The sequence below is a fragment of the Uloborus diversus genome, chromosome 10 (assembly GCF_026930045.1).
Source record: "Uloborus diversus isolate 005 chromosome 10, Udiv.v.3.1, whole genome shotgun sequence".
NCBI classification, from domain to species: Eukaryota; Metazoa; Arthropoda; class Arachnida; order Araneae; family Uloboridae; genus Uloborus; species Uloborus diversus.
In genome coordinates, this window is record NC_072740.1 from 40,690,538 (window position 1) to 40,704,623 (window position 14,086).

At 33.7% G+C, this 14,086-nt stretch overlaps 1 protein-coding gene across 1 annotated transcript in view; it reads right to left on the reverse strand.

Annotated features, from left to right (window-relative positions):
• Positions 1–14,086, reverse strand: part of LOC129231725 (uncharacterized) — a 205,633-nt gene that overhangs the window by 135,775 nt on the left and 55,772 nt on the right. Inside the window, exon 2 of the mRNA XM_054866088.1 lies at positions 6,135–7,239. Coding sequence (XP_054722063.1) covers positions 6,135–7,167 — 1,033 coding nt within the window. The 5' untranslated portion in view covers positions 7,168–7,239. The remainder of the gene's footprint in view (positions 1–6,134; positions 7,240–14,086) is intronic.

Consider the following 14,086-nt stretch of genomic DNA (forward strand, 5'->3'; position numbering starts at 1 on the left):
AAATACTCACTCGGCGAGATTAAAAATCAGCTTTACGTCCGCAGAATATAAAGTTTTGTAAGATAACATAAAAAATAAATAAATTTAAAAGAAACATGCAAATAAATTCGTTGAATGAGTTCTTATTTCTTAATTCATATGTGTGAAATTTCTTATTTCTTAATTCAGATGTGTGAAATTATTTTTTTAGGAAATAATTCATGTATGTCTTTAATAATAAGTTTAAAATATTTTCTTTCGATTCCGCTGGAACAAATCAACATTTACAAATTGTTTTGGACAAACTAGCTATCGATAACACGTGTGTAACGTGTAAGTATAATAATTTGAACATCAGAAAAGTGAGAACTTAAAAAAAAATTAACCTGTCCGGTCCAAATGGAGCCAGGCATGAAGGTCGACACACCTGCAGTACTCTTGACAAAAAGGTTAAAAAATAAATAAAAAAAGAGAGGCTCGTGGAGACCTCTAACCTAAAATGCAGGATACAGTGAACGACACATTAGTAATAGCAATGAAATATAGCTTTCAGTAAAGCAATTTCAAACGCAGTTCCTTGAAGAGCTTGTCACCAAGGAGCTAGCGCATGAAAACAATTGCTTTAGCCATGCATGGTTGATACGAAATAAGTAAGCAGCAGATTTATCTGTGTTTAGAGCAGCATTTATCACCCATTACTCCTAAGGGCACAAGGATGGGTTTAGAAAATCGGGGAGGGGTCAAAAAGGTAAGGACCCTCACTGGAACATGAAGAACAATTGTTCAACTCATCAGCACCCAGCGGATCGTCGCTTAGGTTCCTAACCTGACAAAGAAACTACAATTATTTCTTTACTATAAATATTATGCATCGATTTGCAGTTTTTCTTTTTGTGTGTTTCCATCAGTGGGTTTTTTTTATTTATTTTTTCCTCTTTGGGATGCACTGTCCGCCCATAGGCTTCTTAGAACACGTTTTAACCCTCATCCTTGTTAATGTCTGCGGGGAAAATGATTGGCGTAAAGGCTTATCAATTTAGCTCCACCCTTGAAAGTCCCCCTCACCTCAACGTTCTCCATGATTTTTTCTTTTAGAGAAAAGAAACCGGATTATTTTTCTGTAACATTTAATCATTCCTTTAAAACAGAATGCACGGTGGAAAGTTTGCTTTTATTTCTGAAACTTTTTTTTTCGTTTTTTTCTCCTCAGTTCGGCGTCATTCCTTAAAAAGTTGGGAAAAAAAGAGCTTATCTTAATGAAACAACTGCCACAAAAGCAAACAACCTAAGAGAAAAAAAAAGATGGGAAAAAGCAGACCTTTAATTTGTAAATATTATCCTGTGCTCTACTGATGGTCGGAGTTTTCCTTCAGCCATGATTTGTACTTGCAACTCCATTCAGAGCAGCAAATGTATTTTTAATGGAGAAATTTCTTTTTATTTCTTTGGAGCTTTTTTATTCAACATGTACATGTGCGACGAAGTCCTACAGCTTTGGGCAACGGTCCATCACCACACGGCTATAACTCGTAGCTTCCGTTTGAAGAATGCAAGCAAAAAGAAGAAAAAATAATAAAAAAGTCAATAACTGTTTTTTGACTGTTCGGTGGCGACGATGCCTTTTTCGCTTTAAAATACAATTAAGCGAAGGAAATCGTAAATACCTCTGTTTGTCGCAAGCGGTCTATTGTTCTCTATTACCATTGATGGCATTTGTCTACACGAACTCCACTGACCACACTAAACGACGGTTGCTATAGCTTGATTCATATTCCATTTGAATGTATTAAACGATGGGAAAAAAGAAAACAGTAGAAATGACAAAAATTTTGATCCATTTAAAACAATGAGCCGTATTTTACAATCTTTCCTCTTTTGGGAAGTTTTATTTTCCGGTGTTAAACGCAATGGGAAAATAGTAGGAGATTTGAATTTTTTCTGCGTGGTAGATGCTTATGAATAGCTTTAGTCGACATGAGACCTTTATCAAAAGAAAGATTTTTTTTTTTTGCATTTCTCCAAAAGGTTTTTTAGTGAATACAGCTAAATGTAAACATCATCTTTTAAAAGCATGAATTTTAATCATAAACTGACATTCAAAACACAAAATTCGTCTCCCATCCGTTTCAAAATTTCGCTAATACTTTTTGTTTATTTTCTTCACTTTAGGTATGTTTACTTGGCATTTCGTTATTATTATTATTGCGTACTGTACAGTGCTGGCCAAATTATTAGACTAAAGAGTTTTTTGTTTTTTGTTTTTTGTACACTATTTGTACTAAAATACTATTTATTTTACTGTTAAAGTACAGTACATACCGTACACTGATTATTACGTTAATTTAGCATAATTTAATGTTTGCAGGTGGCAGCACTGTCTGTTTTATTTAAGTTCTTTGTTTATCTTCCTACCATCAACACAACCTCAATCAGCTTAAACAGTTCACTAGCTCTTTTTATTAATGTGTTCTGTTATATTTAGTTTTAGGTAATTAGTGAGTATGTGTATGTGAGTATATATAATAGTGAGTATAAATTTTTTTTTACCTCTTCTTCTTCTTTTTAATCACTGTACAGTACCAAACAAGCTGTTTACTTCGCTTTCAACTGTCTGAATGTCTCTTTTTATGTCATTGTCTCTCAGGAATACACAGATATAATTTTTAAATGTTTCATTATTCCACAAATTAAAAAAAGTGCTGTCATCTCTCGTTCTCAGGATTTATGATTTATTACTAAGTTTGTCTGACTCTGAAATGTTAAGAAAGGTTAACCAAAAAATGATAAGCTGAGCTGGGAGTCATTAGAAATTTTACGAATCGCTAAAATATTGCTCGCTTTAAGCGAGGTTTGTTCGTTAAAAGCGAGTTATGCTCCCTTAGACTTAACATTGTACCAGCCAAGTATTTCTGATTTCCTTACTAAATCCGGGTTCTCGTTAAATAAGGGCTCGTTATAACCGAGTTCGACTGTACTTGAATACCGTATATTAAAGACTCGAAACGTATTAAAAATCTGACAGGTATAAAACATTCTGTTGATTTGTTTTTGCATAAAAAATAATATTCCCGCTTCTAAATTTCAGTAAATCTTAGTATAATAACTAAATTAGTATTAAACGAAATAATTGACAAACAATACTTTAGTGCGTACTTGAACCTTAGCTTAGCGAAAGAAAAGGCTTATAGCAACTAAAAATATTTTCGTTCATTAAAATATTTATCTATTATTCTAATAAAACAAAAAACACACTAAATATATTTACAAGCAATGCAAAGTTAATGTAATTAATTTACTTCATATTTGAGAGGAATGGCGAAAAATAGAAATTTGTTTGGAAACTGAAGCTTTTGCACGAAAATATATTTTTTCTACTTAGATATTAGTCATAGGTAAAAAAATTCAAATGTGTTTTAGTAGTGCACATGTTTTTAGTTTGTAATAGATCTATCTGGGTATTCTTACATAAAAATGGTGCTCAAATGACGTCTTGGATTTACCATCATTTGTTTGGGTTGCTAGAGTAGTTTTTACTTGCTGTCATCAAAGACAGAGGTTCAATTATGAAAAACTATACAACCGAGCAACTGGTTGAAATTTTAAAAAAGAAATTGAAATTGAAGAATCCCTTATGAAAGTTAGAAATTTAATAAATTTGTATATTTTGACAGGATGTAGTGATGTCAATTGAATGCTAAGAACCTATGATTTTTCACTGTTCGTATACTTTATTTCGAGTTATTTTAAATATTAAGAACAAATTTAGAAAAATCGAGTAGAAGACAACCCTGAAAAAGAAATTTGGCACAGCACAGCATAGTGCACAGCTGCTATAATATTTCCTAAACTGTAGCGACAATACTATCATCTGTAAAAAACAACGGCTTATTATTAAAAATTGAAGTTCTAACTCATTTTTTAAAACCCTTTGGCTTCAAAAAAAAAAAAAAACTAAGTAGAAAAATGGAGAAATATTTTTTTTATCAGCTTACGCAAATAAATTACATCAAGCAACATTAACATCATAATGTTTGATAAGATAACATACCATAAATGTTCGCTTAAGATATCAGAAAAGTCCTTAACCAGCAATAAATCTTTTTTCAAAAAAAGGTATTTCCAAATAACTCTTTTTAAAAATATCAAAATGTTTTTTTCTGTGATTGTTAATGCTGAGACATACCATAAAAAATAACTCGCATGACAAAAATAAAAGTAATTTTTAAAGTATCCAAAGTTTTCATTAAAGTGAGCAAAATATGTAGGAAAATTAAATCATTTTCAGACCCAAATACAGATTTTGGTTCCACGTAATATGTAATAACTATGACGTCTTTTGCTGTAAAAGTATCATTATTCTACCAGCCTCAGAAGTTGAGCAGAAATTAACTTTTTGATTTAACAGTGTCTAAAAAACTAGCAAATGAAATAATTTTAGCATTAATAGTTTTACCTAAGTAAATACCAACCGGCTATATAATTCCTAAAGGTGTACATTCCGTAAAGTTCGTAAATTACGAATCAAATTCTACAGTCGAGAGGCAGCAAATTGATTCACATTGCTTTATTTATAAAAGTAAAGATAATCACAGAAAATATCAACCAATAGCGCAATCGAATAACTGGGATTATCATAAAAATATTTAAAAAAAAATTATTTTACTTCTTTCGTTAAACAAGAATAGTGTTTTTATTCTAGTACTGGCATATCTAGTTTGTTTTCTTAAAGAAACGGTTTTACTTGACAAGTAATATTTTATAAAGGATTTAAAATTTTTTCTTAACGGATTCAGCAGGGGTGCCCAACTAGGACACAGACTGGAGCAGACTGCGCCATTGACACTTGGGGGGGGGGGGTTGAGGGGTATTTTTCTCTTTTTTGGGGGGGGGGGGACTTTTTTTCTGGAAGGTTTTCACGATAATTAGGGGGTGCGCTCCTGTTCTTAGGAAGGTTGGTATCCCTGGATTCAGAATATTAAAGCCATGAAGTTGACTGAGGTGCAGTGCAATAAATAAACTTACATGTACTGGTTCATATTAGAAGTTATTATTTTATATTTACAACAAGCATAGATAAATAGAATAAACTAGAAAAAATATTAATAAATTCAAAGTGGGATATACGTCTGACACTTCTCTATAGCACCATATGTAATGCATAACACATAAGGTACAAGAAGACATTTAAAAACAATATTTCCTTTGATGAGAAAAATACAAAGTCATTTTTCAATGCATTTTTGGCCATTAAGAGAAAGCAATCTTTCTTAGAATTGCCTTAAAATTAAGTAAAAAAGTGTTGCCTGAAGCCAAAACGTGGCAAAGGCAAATTAATGGGGGGAAAGAGCCCAGAAACATCAGTTTTTCCTGCATTGTTCACGAAGGCTGCGGGCTAAAGAGAGCAGAAATGAACTAAAAAGCCTTGAAACAAGCAATTGGTTTTAAAACTGAATCTAATTTCTGTGTGCCTCCCTCCCTCTTTCACCCTGAACTTGTATTCAAACCTTAAGGAACAAGATTTATTGCGTAATGAGGAATGTGCAAAAAAAAAAAAAAAAAGTAACTAATTTTAGAGAAAATTTCCTTGTTGATCCGTTCTGTTTAAAAAAGGAAATTAAAGCAACTTAGCTTTTGTCTTTTTTCATCGCAAAAACATCGCGTCAATCTCTGTGACAAAATCAGATAGTTTAAATGTGTTTTCCTCTATTATGCCACTTTTTGCATTTAAGATCTGTTACAATGATAAATACTTTTTCCAAAATAAAACATTTTTAATGTTTTGTCAGAGAAAATGGTTTGATTTATACTTAAGGCTTCATAATGACATTTAAAGTATCATAATAAGCAATTACTAGCGCAACCAGATTATTTTTGTATTGAGGGGAGTTTGTAACAGTTCTTGCATATATATATATATATATATATATATATATATATATATATATATATATATATATATATATATATATATATATATATATATATATATATATATATATATATATATATAGTACCATACCAGCATTTGCATAAAGAAACGCGTGGAGGAGGTTTAACCAGCAAACAGCTTCCTTGTTCCGTTCCTGACCACGATTAATGTGTTACATATTATCAGTGAATGTACTGGTTCGAAGAAAATATTGATCAAATCTTACCTGAAGAATAATTATGAATGGGTACGTGACTTGTCATTGCTTCTGGACCGTCGTTTAAGCCATACATGCCCAATAATTCCTTCATGGTATTCTCGGCGTAATCCTTCATGGCCGCTCCATCAGCAGTTGGTGTCATGTGGGGCTCGTAAGCTATTCGTTTTGTAGGTGGAAAGTTCTGATGGCACGGAAGACGTGGACTACTTGGAGATTCAACAGCACGTCCTGTGCTGGAATGACTGGGACTAGACCCAGAAACAGTACCATCACGAGCGCTACTTCTTGACAAGTCCATTACCGGGGTCCTGCCACGATCTTCTTCCATTGGAGAGTAATCTCCATCATCATCATCTTCACAATAATCGAAGCGAGAAAGGTTAGCTGGACTTCGCGCACTATTATGAAGAGAAGAAGGACTGTCCTCTCTCTGCTTCAGGTTTATTTTCCAGCGAGTTGGTCCACTGTCACTACTCAAATCCAAAGGTTGTTCACCACCATTCCCTCTGTCGTTTTCAGAACTCCTCGCTGGGGTAGGGGAGGAAGGAGAACGACGGTTTGGGCTGGATCTGTAAAATTCAGTCTGATCATTGAAACCCTCTTCATCAGTATTATCTTCATCATACTCGCAGTCTGAGTAATGGTACACAATATTTCTTGGCTTGAAATTCTTTCGCTTATTGCGGGACTGACTCGGCAACGATGACTGACAGTCATCGCCAGGAGATCTATCCCCTTTCATCATGTCTTTCCGACCATCATCATCGTCATCATCGTCCATTTCGCAAAGAGGTGATCGCATCGACATGAGGGCTGTTGAGGGTGCATGGGCCAAAACTCTTTGCTGGATCGGCAAGTCCGGAGGAATGACGGAAGGTGGACTACCGCCATTGATGCACGGTTCTTCATCGTCAACACCGCCACTGACTGAGTTGCTGCTGACCATGGATGCTGCGGTGTAGTGCGTTACCGATGAAGAAATCACTGCTGAGGTGACGGAGGCAAAGGGAGGAGGGGAAGGTCCGGTCGTCGAGGTCATACTCCCGCCGGATCTCTCGAATCGGTCTCGTCGCCTCTGACCATCTGGATTATCCTTGGATTCTCAAGCTCACTGTGAGAAAGAAATGGAACAATATTTAAAACATTATTTAAGTACAAATAATCTACATTAGCATATATGCTTAGAACACTAGAACTACATACAGAAAAAAGTTAATCTAAATTTTAGTATTATCAATAAAACAGCCTTTGATCATAAATTATCTGAACAGAGCCCTTCAGAAAAAAATCAGTTTTAAATTGGAAAAGTTTTGACAACTTTTATGACCAACGTAAATTGGTAGTATTTGGTAATCGGGATACATGTGACAATAAATTACATTCGAAAAAAAAAAAAAAAAAAAATTCTAACCATAAAAAAGAAAACCACTTTTTAGTCCACCATGAGAAACTTCGTAACAAACAATTGTTTGGAACCTCCGAGCGTCCAGTGTCAAAGGAATCTTCTGAACAGGCCAAGATGGAATGAAAAAGACTCAGTGAGATGAGCACCCCTGGGGCGTCTCTATCTTTCCCCAGAAGAAAATTCATAACAGGTGACCGACCCAACAGCTTCAAAAACTTGTCGTTCGGGGTTGATTTAGCTTTAATCGATACAGCTATAGCGACGCAGCAGCAATGCGGAATGAAGTTCATCTGCATATCAAGCAGTTTCGCTTCATCATAACAGGATTTAAAAACAATCATCTTCTTAATCGCTTGCTTTCTTATGCTCCTCGGAAATTTTGTGGAGTGCTGATACACAGTTGCAACCACGAAGAAAGCAATCCAATCTAACGATAGCTTTCAAATTTAATCATTCTGTTTTAACGATTGGATTTTCTTTCTATTCCTCTAGTAAAATCGAAAAGCTGCATCGAGTGCACTGATAAAACAGGAAGAATGAGTTACTTCCACACAAAACAAAAATAAATATTTTATTACTTTTACAAAAAAAAAAAAAAAAAGCAACTTTATGCACTCTTATTTACAAGCGAAGAATATTAAGGCATGTAAAGCGCTTTCTTACTTTATTGAGAAAACCACAATAAAATGCTGCCACATTTCGCTCAAATGATGAAGATGGTCCTGATAGCAGAAAATTTAAGAACTATTCAAGCAAGGAGTGAATATTCTGCACACAAACTTTGAATAAATAGGGAGGGGGATGGAAATTATCCCAATCAGTTGTGTGAGAGAGAGAGAGAGATAGAGAGAGAAAGTTACCACATCGACACCTTAGAATTTTCTGATAAAAGTTGGAGTTTTCAGCTGTTCAAAGATGTTCTTAGATCCTGTCAGTAATTATTTTTATCTAAAAGTAATTTCTAATTCAATGTTATGAACAATGAAAGAAAAACAATGAAAATCATTTGCTCACGATGAATATCTTTTTGTGCATGGAATTTTTCTGCATGTGATATAAACGAGAAATAGAGTTTCTTCCAAGGGAGGAAAAAATTGAAAACATGTAAACTTCATTTTAAACAAGCTAAATATCTCTTTCAGTTTTTTGGAAAGTTTTTCTTTTTCTGAATTATATGAAAAATAACAAATTCACGTAAGTTTCCTCCTGAACTAAAGTCATCCATTTCAAAACGCACAACTGAACAGGACAGTTTGATTTTATTCAAACCATTTATTTTTAGTGCGATATTCAATTTTATTTATTTTGTAAAACTCTAAAATTACACATATGTGTATAAGGGCATGATGTACTTTTCTCTTCTTTTAAAATCCTACGTTGTTTTTAAGTACATAATGTGAAGCAAAACTATAGCGTAATGAATGCAAAAAATCGTAAGTAATTTTTGAAAGAAACACTTACGCTTGCTTTAATATGTATTTATAAGTAAACATTCTTTCTTCAGAATTAAGCTTAATTAAATACAATAGATACCTAATCTGGGAGAAATTTATAAGAATAAGCATTAAAAAAAAAGAAAATTTACTTCTTTTTTATTTCTTGAAAAAAGATGATGACATGTTTCAGTTTTATCATCTCAAAATTGGCATAAGAAATATAGTGCTAAATAATTGAGGAGTTTACTTTCAAAACGGGTTATATCCACTTTTCGAAAAAAAAAAAACGTTTTTTTTTTTGTCTTCAGAATATCTAGTATAAGCCTCATCGACCCATGAATTTCTTTTTTTATCGAAGTGGTTTATATCTACTGTTAAAAATTGTGTAAACATTAGTTTTACCACCTAAACGTTGTATATCCATCCCCTTATTTCTTGCCAGGTCTTTTACAGCTAAGTGGAACTTATGCCTTATTTGCAGGTATCCACTCATTCACTTTCATATCAAAAGGGTACATATCCAAATTTGAATTTGCCACTTCTAATTCAAAAGTAGTTCACAAATAAAATATCGGAGCGAGGCACTGACTGAGCATTTCCAATCAAGCATGATGCCCTTCCGTATTAAGAAATAGCAGCACCTTGTACCTTCCTTGTCCAAGTCGATTGTCACTGAGGCAAGCGCGACCTCAAATTGTGATTACTAAATTAATATTGAATAACTGATATTACTATTAAATTTTGATTAATTAATGATTAAATTGTGATCTATTAATACCTACAACGTTATTATTTGAATCGGCTTGGGTGGTTTCATTGTTCATACTTAATTGGATCGAAAGTCTTTTTTTTTTTTTTAATGTTCAATAAAAAGAATAAAGTAAGTAAGAAGGAATAAAGTAGAGTAAAAAAAAATGTATCAAGAAATGTTGAACAGTTTGTTTCAATTTTAAAGTTTATTTCTGAAGAAAACGCGTGTTTTTTTTTTGCTAAAGTGATGATATCCAGTTTTACATCAAAAAGGAATATATCCAAGATAAAATTGGCAATTTAGGTCTAATAAAATTATGGGAACATTCCTAGACTTATGCCAATAGTTACTTGTTGTTCTACCAAAGCATTGTGAAAAATTCGAAATTCAAACAGTTAGCGTTTGTGCGTAAAACGTTTTTTTCCGTTTTGCCAAAAAATAAAAAACTGGATATAATCCGTTTTGAAAGTAAACTAGAAAATGCGTGTTTTTTTGCAAAAAGGGACGATATCCACTGTTTTACACAAAAAAGGAATATATGCAAAATAAAATTTTCAATTTAGGTCTGATAAAATTGAGAAAAATTCCTAGACTTATGCCAATAGTCACTTGTTGTTCTACCAAAACATAGTGAAAAATTCGAAATTCTAACTGTTAGTGTTTGTGCGTAAAAGGTTTTTTTTTTCGTTTTGCCAAAAAAATATATTACTGGATATAATCCGTTTTGAAAGTAAACTCTTCAATTCCAAATGATTTTATCAGGAAGAAATTGGGGCTTTTATAAGAAGAAAACTGACTGTTTTCATTAGTTCTTATTATGTTTTCGGATTGGACGATGTCGGACCTTTTTTGTAACTAAAACCCAACTAAGCATAGAGTCCTAAATGTAGAACGGTTCAGTAAACAATCATTAAAGTCTCCATTCAAAGCAATATTAGAAGATGGTGACACCTGTGCTTCTTTGAAGAAAAAACAATATATATTTAGCCTTACGCGAAGTCAGATGGCGGTTTCTTAGAACAGCGCATCATTAGATAGGCGTTTCCGAAAAACTATTTGAAACAGAGAATATCCTTCTCCCTCCACTACTTTCAGGTAAGTAACATTCGTTACAATAATAGTTAAGAGGAGCGCCGTTGGTAGTAACTTTTCTAAGTATAGAAGAGTTATTTAACAATGTCGAATAATTTGCGTCATCGTAATATCTTTTTCAATATTGTTTTGTACAGACAATGTTTATTCAAAGTTTAGTACATTACGCAAGTATAAGTTACGGTGAAAAATACATGCTCTACTTTCGGGCTGTTACAGTGAAACCTGTGTAAGTTGACCACGTGCGGTGCACTACTTTAGTGGTCAACTTAAATAGGTGGTTAACTTACAGAGGTTGATAATTTATATGATAAGGGCTAATTCCGTGCCTGAAAAAAGCGGTCAACTTAGACAGGTGGTCAACTTACAAGGGTGGTCAACATCACAGGTTTTACTGTATTATGTCTGAGCAAACCAAGTAGCGCTCAAATAGCACTGAATACAGTTATAGAGCAGATATCTATTTCTGACTACGGGTAAAAATCAACCACAATGAATGCAGTTAAACAAATTTGGTTAGTGTCATTTTCCTATGTCCAAACTCTCTCGATTTCTTCTTGGATTTGTGATAGTTTTGATTTTTTATAAACAAAAGTGCATATAAATAAAAAACAAATTTGTAACCAAACAAAAATGCCATTGTTATCTTTGTCTTATTTTTTTTATCTATTCATCAAGGGTTGGTTTCATATTTCGGTTTTATAACTATGTTTTCCGTTTTGTACATCATTTCGAAAATTAAAGTGAGTGACTTAAAATTATCAAATAGGTCACTCAGGGGTCCAAACATGCAATACAAGGTCTGTTTTCTACATCGCAGAAAGAAATGTACCCCACAGTGTGGTCAGAGTTACTTTCGTGTTTTGATAAGGAACTGTCCACAAATGATGTGACGCTTTGAGAGGGGAGGGGTCAAGAAATCGGGATAGTTTGTGAAAAGAGGGAGGGAGGGGGAGGGATAAGTGTGACATCACGCATTTTGAAAAAGAATGTGTTAATGAAAAAAAGCGTGACATGTGACAAAGAGTAAGGTGAAGTACGACACTTAGTAGCAAAGACGGAAGGGGAGGGGATCAGAAATGTTGAAAAAAGAGTGTGACTTCATTTCAGCCCCAAACTAGCACTATTGGTTGCAATTCAGGTGCAAAGCAGTTAAGAGTTACGAAAATTTTAAGATTAATAGAGAACCTTCTAGCAAAAAAGCTGACATGACACACATAAACATGTGAATAGTATTTTTGAAATTAACTAAGGGGTTGCTTGCAAAAGATGTCAGGCTTTGATGGTGGGGAGGGGGAGGTCATGAAAATGTGATAGTTTATGACAAGAGGTAGAGAGGGTGTAACAAGTGTCACATTACGCATTTTTAATGAGAATATGCTAATGAAAAACAGTGCGGCGTGTGGTAAGGGGAGGGGGTAAGGTGAAGTGTGACACTTTGTGACAAAGGAGGAGGGGGTGTTGAAAAAAGTGTGACATTTATAAACAGCCTCTGATTTGAGAGTAACAAATTCAGGTTTTGGCTACTTGTGCCACCCAGACCTCAAGTTTTAACTAATTTAGACAAGTTTTTTTTAATGCAAAAAGACCTTCGTGACGGAGCCCGTTTTCCGAAAAAAGGTTTTTTTTAAGATCAAAAATCTAATTTTACACCACAACGCTGCATCTTTTTAGTACTCTCTTTTGTCCCTTTGGATTCAAATTCCATCTTCCACCAGTAATTCGCATCATATCTCGAAACTGTTTTAAATTACATTTAAACACTAATTTCACTCAAATTTTAAAATTAATCACAAGGAAAAAATCTTAATTGAAGTAATTCACTTAGATGGCACAAGCCTAACTTGTGACACGGAAGATTATATTTTTAAGTTTTTTTACTTTTAAATTTATTCTAGCATAAATTATTGATATGAGACAAGATAAAGGGACCTGAAAGCCCAGATCTGTCCCCCCCCCCTCCACCCCTCATTCAAAGAATATATTGACGCTCTTTCGACGATACAATATAATGATAATCATTTGATTGGCCTAAACATTTTCCCCCTAAAAATTGTGCAGGCGCGGCGACAGGTTCACCGTGCCATGCTCGCGTTAAAAGAAGAAAGTTTAACTCGATAATAATTTTTTTCAATCAATTTAAATGCACCAATTCAGGAAACAACACAAATTATGCAAATAAGGAATTTGATGAGATTTTTTTCTAAATAGACGAAACGTAAAATCGTCTATCAATTAAATCTTCCAAATCGAAATTTCTTGATACCTACAATTGTTACTGTTTAATTACTGTTATCAATTGTTACAGTTTAGTTACTGTTATTGTTACTGTTATCTACATTAGTTACCTGTCGATGAAATTCATTGCAAAATTCATCGATTTCACTAATTTACGAATGATTACTTCTTATCTCACACTAAGCTACATCAACATTTATAACGAATTAATAACTTTTGTGCTGAAAATTAATTGAATCAATTAACCAATATTTTGAAGAAGATTTTCAATTAATATCAAATTACAGATTGAAAACTGATTATCTTCAGTGCAATAAATTATCATGCTTTTATTAAACAATGTAGGAAAGCAGGAATGCCCACCACCTAAGAGCAAGGGCGCACCCACTAAGTATCGCAACGACCACCCCCCAAAAGCAAGAGCCCCTCCCCAAAAGTGAAAAATACCCCTCAAAACATTCCCCCCCCCCTACAAATTTCAATGGCGCAGTTTGGTTGTTACAAACGTTCTACTACATAATTTCCCAGAAATGAATATTCAAGTGTCATTTTTTTAAACGTCGTTTCTTATTTTTCTAAATTCTCTCCGTCATCGCGTTCCTCATTAAAAATCCTGAGTTTAAAATGAGAGTTGATGCGTCATTAGGTCCAATAAAATACGCAGCGATTATTCTGTCTTTAAGCTGTTATTATTTAGCGATTAATAGGGGCGAAAAAATTCTCATTGCATTTATGGATGCATAAATGACTGCTTTAATTATGAAATTAGCAATAGGTCGTATATAGTGCTTCGCTCATTAAGTACAATAGCACTGTAATTAATTTAATGGATATTGCCTTTTTTAGATTCAGTCACTAATAATGGCATAAATGCCAATGACATTGGAAGTAAATACTGAACAAAACACACAAGCACTGAGACAAATTTTGGAATCAGTTGGTAAACAACTGCCGAAGTACCATGTATGCCATGTTAAGTCAGTCAATCACCACACTAGTCATTCAACGAAACAACAACTGGCAGTTCTTGAATCTT